The sequence below is a fragment of the Cebus imitator genome, unplaced genomic scaffold (genome assembly GCF_001604975.1).
Source record: "Cebus imitator isolate Cc_AM_T3 unplaced genomic scaffold, Cebus_imitator-1.0 Scaffold1193, whole genome shotgun sequence".
Classification (NCBI taxonomy): domain Eukaryota; kingdom Metazoa; phylum Chordata; class Mammalia; order Primates; family Cebidae; genus Cebus; species Cebus imitator.
In genome coordinates, this window is record NW_016108508.1 from 17,407 (window position 1) to 23,713 (window position 6,307).

Genomic DNA, 6,307 nt, shown 5'->3' on the forward strand with positions numbered 1-6,307 from the left:
TCCTGAGAGTGACAGCCGACCCCACTGCTCTGCAACAGCGATCACCCCTAATGAGACCTGAGACGCCTCATCCCACCTTAAGATTATGGAAAACACTTTAACTCTTACTCGTAGACAATTGTTAAGTCTTGAAGCATCTCACTGCCAGGCAAGGAGGTATCTGTTCCCCGTGGGACACCATGTGCTGCGTGCACTCGCTCATCTCAGGAGAGTCCAACAAACCTGACCCGCTCTTCAGCCTCACCCAGGTGTTCACCACGTCTCGGCTTGGCTGAATGGCTTTGGTGTGTTTTTATGGTTAGACCCCAGGGCCTGCAGAGGCTGATTCAGAGCAAAATCCCAAATCCTCCTCAGTGTGTAGGCTGGCACTTTTTCCCTAGTCTCCTTACAGAGTGTACACTATAATAGGCAAGCTGGCCTTTCCTGGAGGCTTTAAACTTTCCCTGGGTCCAGGTAGTTCAGCCTCAGCTTCCAGCACAGGTATCACAGGGTCAATGTCTTAGGAGTCATGGAGAATCCATAGTTGGTTGCTGCCTGGGCCTGGCCAGGGCTGAGCAAGGTAGATGAGGGGTCAGTCCCTCTGTGGACTCCTGTTTGGAGCCCAGCTTCCCACTGAATTTCTCAACTGCCCTTGCCACCGGAGTTATTGAATAATGCACTTAACAGAAAGTAACCCCGGATATTAGGACACCTGATCCCAAATGAACCTTAAATAGGAAGTCCTCTCCTGTCTGTGCACGGCTGCTCTTGCTACAGGAGGCCCGGGACAACCGACTGCTGTCTGCCCTCTCTGGTCACTCTGCCTAGCTTGAGGATCTGTAAGTAACACAAAACTTCCACTTTCACATTGAGGTTTCAACGCTGAAGCTGTGTCCCCAATATGACCTGTGACTCTCAGGCCACCCAAGAGGGACCCAGCAGTGAATGCCCTGCTGTGCACTTCTGTCTGAGCCTTTGGTGGCTGCTGGGGGCCGTGGCTACCAGCTAAGTTAATAGACAAACTCAAAGAATATCTTTCTAAATACACCTGTCCTACTTGACGTGTCCAATAGACACAATAACCGCTCCTTAGAACAGTCTGCTCTTGTGAGAGAAGCCTCTGCAGGTCCTTGGCCTGTTTTTCAATCAGGTTATTTGCTTTTTGCTGTTGAGTTGTTTGACTTCCTTATGTATTTGGATATCTATCCCTTCCACCACTTATGGTTTGCAAATATGTTCTCTCATCTTCTGGGTTGCCTTTTCATTCAGTGGCTTGTTTTGACGTGCAGATGCTTCAGCGTTCAATGCAGCCCCATCTGTCTCTTCTCCCTTTCAGTGCCTGTGCCTTTGGTGTCATCGCCAAGAAATGGTTACCTGCATCAGTGTCAAAGCTTTACCTTCATATGTTCCTCTTCTGATTTTATGGTTTCATATACCCGTTTAGGTCATGACATTTTCAGTTGATTTGTGTATATAGTATATGACAAAGGGCCACATGTATACGAACATCAAATTATAAGGGGCTATGCAGTAGATATATATAAGGTTTAATTCTTATTCAGATCTCAGTAGAGCTGGAAAGAAGCTTTTGGCTGTAGATGAACTCTATGTCACTGGGCTTATGTCACCTATAGCCTGACAGGGTCATTGTCCTTTTCACACTGGCCCCTACAGGAGGCTACTCACCCCATAACTTCATGAGGGTGGTAATGCCTTTGACGCCTGCAACAAAGGGCTCTTCACTTGATAGGAATTCATGCCTGCTGCCAGAGTCTAGACCTACAGACGGTAGTGGGGCCATCTGCAGAAAATGAGACCTTTGTTCCCTGAACTTACTGAACAAAAGCACTGCTGTTATCCTTTACTTGAATATTAAAAAGTAAACATTTAATGAAGTGAGAAACAGGAAAGAGATGCCAGGATCCTGATTCTCACCATCTTCTAAACCCAGCGCAGACACTACACACAGAGATTCACACTAGACTGAAAGCTGGGAGAGCAAAGGAGGAAAAGAGGGACATGGAGACCAGCGGGGTCCCACACAGTCTCCAACGAAACGCACACCTGCGCTCACTCAGACAGTTCGAGGCTCCTTGTCTCTAGCCTTCTCCCTGCAGAGCTATAAGTGCAGGCTAACTCCTCACTCCCCACACATCCACTCCTGCTCTCCCTCCTCCAGGTCACCCAGCCATGAGGACCCTGGCCCTCCTCGCTGCCGCCGTTCTCCTGGTGGTCCTGCGGGCCCAGGCGGAGCCACTCCAGGCAAGAGCTGACGAGCTTGCAGCCCAGGAGCAGCCTGGAGCAGACGCTCAGGAAGCCTCTGTTTCCTTTGCATGGGATGAAGGTGCCGCACGTCAGCTTTCAGGTGAGAGAGGCCAGCACACAGAGCTGCAGAGTCTAGAGGGACACACAGGAAATGGGCTCTGGAATCGAGTCTCAGTGGCGGATGTCACTGAGGTGGCTTTACTTAGCAGCTCGGGGCCCTGCTTTTCTCATCGATAAATCGAATAGAGAGCCAAGTACGTCCAACAGACTTGAGGTTGCTCTGCCTGTCGTGTAGGCATTCTTTTATTCCTTTGCTTTTTAAATAATCCTTTCACTTTAGAAAAAGAACAGAAGTAAAAAATAAAGACTTGATTCCAGGATACGTCTGTGAAATTCAGTAGGTTTAAGATATGAAGCGACAGTCTGACTGGTTCTTTCTGGATCTCAACAAGTGGACTTAATTACGTGGAGAATATTTTGCTCTATTTATGGAATAGCTTTTAAAAAGCAGAGCCAAGCCGCAGAGTGTGTTCAGCTGTGTGTGTAATGGGGCAGAAGCACAGAAATGAGAGCAAAGGAGAATGAGTGAATAGAATCCTGTGTGACCAGCACTGCTCTGTGTATTTATTCCTATTGACGGAGGTTGCTCGTGCTACTGGTCCTAATGCAGCCAACATTACCCATCAGCCAGCACGTGACTTCCCAACATTCCCTTTACCACCCACTGCTGACCCTGGTGATCAATTTCTGATTCTCTCTGTGTGTCTTCAGGCTCAAGGAGAGGCTCACGCTGCGTTTGCAGAGCAGTACGCTGTTTTTCCAGAGAACGCCAATTTGGGTACTGCCCATTACTTCTTCCAAGATGCTGCCGCTGAGCTTGCAGATGAAAATAAGCTCAAAATTTACTTTGAGAGTTAAAGACATCCTTGTTGCTCCTGTACTGCTTGCTCAGTTTCCTTTCCTCATCCCAAATAAACGCCTTCTAACAACCTCTCTGTGTTTACATCTCTATAATGTGTGATGTACGTCTATGTCAACATAGTTGGGATACACGTATCAGAAGCCTAAATCAAATTTTCAAACAAAATTAAATTCCTAATTCTAGGAATTTCAAACAGGAATTTGGGCTTCAGACCCAAATTGGAACCAAGGTCCAAATGACAACACCGATCTCCCCATCCACTGCTCTCCCTTTTCACTGGGCCTCACTTTCTCTGGATCATCTATCAAAGAACTCCCATGTACTGGACAAATAATCAATGACAGCTTAAAGTTCATGCAGTCACAAAATCTTTCCTTCTCAGGAAAAACCACCATCCTCTGTGCTAAAGAATTGGAGATCATTCTTTAAACAATCCCAGATTATATATTTGCCTTTTAAGACACAGGGTTACATGAGATCCACTGAAGCAGCTTTAAGAGGGAAATGGGTGGTTAGCGAACACGGGATGCGTGGAACAGAAAGAGCAGCAGTCTACACTGGGATGTCCTCATTAAACACACCTCCCAGCCACGTGTACCAAGACCTGGATTCCACATCCATAGAGTTGTCTTCACTCCTAGAAAACGCACATGCACAAATGCTCCTCTGCACTTTGCAGCGTGCACTCTCCTGGCTTGCCTTCAAGCTGCTGAGAACCTGATTCTGCTTGGAAAATACAGCTTCAAAGGGGCAACGAGAAAAATAAAGAGACAAAAAACATTTCACCAGAAACCTTCAGTTCCTGTCGCTGCTGCAGAGCGCTGAGGCTCTGATACCCCAAATATCTGGCACATCAGCGGGTGAGCAGGAAACCAGGTCTGGGGAAAGGGAATGAACCAGGAGCACCCTCTGAGATGCTCAGAGCATTTGCCCGGAAAGCCACAGCGCCCCCTGCTGTCCTGCCTCCACCTGCAGCCTCCCCACCAGGCACAGCACAGGTGGGGTCTGCACCTTCCTGAGCCTGTCTTCCTCCTCCCCTCCANAAAGCAGAGCCAAGCCGCAGAGTGTGTTCAGCTGTGTGTGTAATGGGGCAGAAGCACAGAAATGAGAGCAAAGGAGAATGAGTGAATAGAATCCTGTGTGACCAGCACTGCTCTGTGTATTTATTCCTATTGACGGAGGATGTTCGTGCTACTGGTCCTAATGCAGCCAACATTACCCATCAGCCAGAACGTGACTTCCCAACATTCCCTTTACCACCCACTGCTGACCCTGGTGATCGATTTCTGATTCTCTCTGTGTGTCTGCAGGCTCAGGCAGAGGCGCACGCTGCGTTTGCAGAGGGGTAATCTGTTTTTTCGGAGAACGCCCATCTGGGTTTTGCGGATTTCTTCGTTTAAGATGCTGCCGCTGAGCTTGCAGATGAAAATAAGCTCAAAATTTACTTTGAGAGTTAAAGACATCCTTGTTACTCCTGCACTGTTTCCTCCGTTTCCTTTCCTCATCCCAAAATAAATGCCTTCTAACAAGCTCTCTGTGTTTACGCCTCTATAATGTGTGATGTGTGTCTATGTCAACATACGTGGGACACACGTATCAGAAACCTAAATCAAAGTTTCAAACAAAATAAAATTCCTAACTCTAGGAATTTCAAACAGGAATTTGGGCTTGAGACCCAAATTGAAATGAAGGTCCAAATGACAACACAGATCTCCCCGTCCACTGCTCTGCCTTTTCACTCGGCCTCACTTTCTCTGGATCCACTATCAAGGAACTCCCATGTACTGGACAAATAATCAGTGTCAGCTTAAAGTTCATGCAGTCACAAAATCTTTCCTTCTCAGGAAAAACCACCATCCTCTGTGCTAAAGAATTGGAGATCATTCTTTAAACAATCCCAGATTATATATTTGCCTTTTAAGACACAGGGTTACATGAGATCCACTGAAGCAGCTTTAAGACGGAAATCAGTGGTTAGCGAACACAGGTTACGTGGAACAGAAAGAGCAGCAGTCTACACTGGGATGTCCTCATTAAACACACCTCCCAGCCACGTGTACCAAGACCTGGATTCCACATCCATAGAGTTGTCTTCACTCCTAGAAAACGCACATGCACAAATGCTCCTCTGCACTTTGCAGCGTGCACTCTCCTGGCTTGCCTTCAAGCTGCTGAGAACCTGATTCTGCTTGGAAAATACAGCTTCAAAGGGGCAACGGGAAAAATGAAGAGAGAAAAAACATTTCATCAGAAACCTTCAGTTCCTGTCGCTGCTGCAGAGCGCTGAGGCTCTGATACCCCAAATATCTGGCACATCAGCGGGTGAGCAGGAAACCAGGTCTGGGGAAAGGGAATGAACCAGGAGCACCCTCTGGGATGCTCAGAGCATTTGCCCGGAAAGCCACAGCGCCCCCTGCTGTCCTGCCTCCACCTGCAGCCTCCCCACCAGGCACAGCACAGGTGGGGTCTGCACCTTCCTGAGCCTGTCTTCCTCCTCCCCTCCAGGAGGACAGGGTCACTGCCTGAGCCCAGTGTCCCTGAGGGCCAGGCTGACATCTTGTTGGGGTGAGATGTGACCCTTCCTCCTGTCTGTCCTTTTTTTTCTCCCCTGATTCCCATTGACGCTGAGCACTTGTACAACGTGTTCTGCAAACGGCCTTTCAGGACATACCACACAGCCCGGGGAGGAGTCCAGCATGAGCCCCTCGTATTTACTCTGGATCTGGTAGTTGTAACCAGTGAATTCCAAACACACGTTTGAGAAAGAAACTATATTCCATCCATGGCTACTCGTAGCGGGTGGTCATTGCTAAAATGTCCCAAGGAGTTTGAGTGGGACAGAGAGATTACAGGCTTCACACAAAGAGACAGTGTTTCAAATGAGTAGTCACCTTTCTTGATTAAATCATCTTATGGCCCAGATACTTCTGTGACCAGCAACACCAACCACAAGTGCTCAGACCACAGGAGGAAGGAGCAGGTGTTCCCCCCATCCACCTCATGCAGATTCTGAGCAGGCCTTGGCCTGGGACTGAGGCTCTGCCTGTCCAAAGAGGCAGCCCAGGAATCCCACGGAGACACTGCGCAGCTGGGGAACCCAGTACAGATCTTAGGGAGTATAGATGGGTCTATGTCTGACAG

General features: G+C 48.2%; 1 protein-coding gene across 1 annotated transcript; it reads left to right on the top strand.

Moving 5' to 3' along the window:
• The first annotated feature begins 743 nt into the window (after positions 1 to 743).
• Positions 744 to 4,690, top strand: LOC108298913 (theta defensin subunit A-like). The gene is made up of 3 exons (XM_017521421.2): positions 744 to 818; positions 2,159 to 2,344; positions 4,477 to 4,690. The coding sequence occupies exons 2-3, from the start codon at positions 2,170 to 2,172 to the stop codon at positions 4,578 to 4,580; spliced, it is 279 nt and encodes a 92-aa protein (XP_017376910.1). The 5' UTR covers positions 744 to 818; positions 2,159 to 2,169; the 3' UTR covers positions 4,581 to 4,690.
• The last annotated feature ends 1,617 nt before the right edge of the window (positions 4,691 to 6,307 follow it).

What these genes read in the sequence shown, in the direction of transcription:
- LOC108298913 (XM_017521421.2), top strand. Translation starts at nt 2,170, where the DNA reads ATGAGGACCCTGGCCCTCCTCGCTGCCGCCGTTCTCCTGGTGGTCCTG. An exon ending in TGCCGCACGTCAGCTTTCAG is followed by an intron (nt 2,345 to 4,476) that starts GTGAGAGAGGCC and finishes GTGTGTCTGCAG; the next exon opens with GCTCAGGCAGAGGCGCACGC.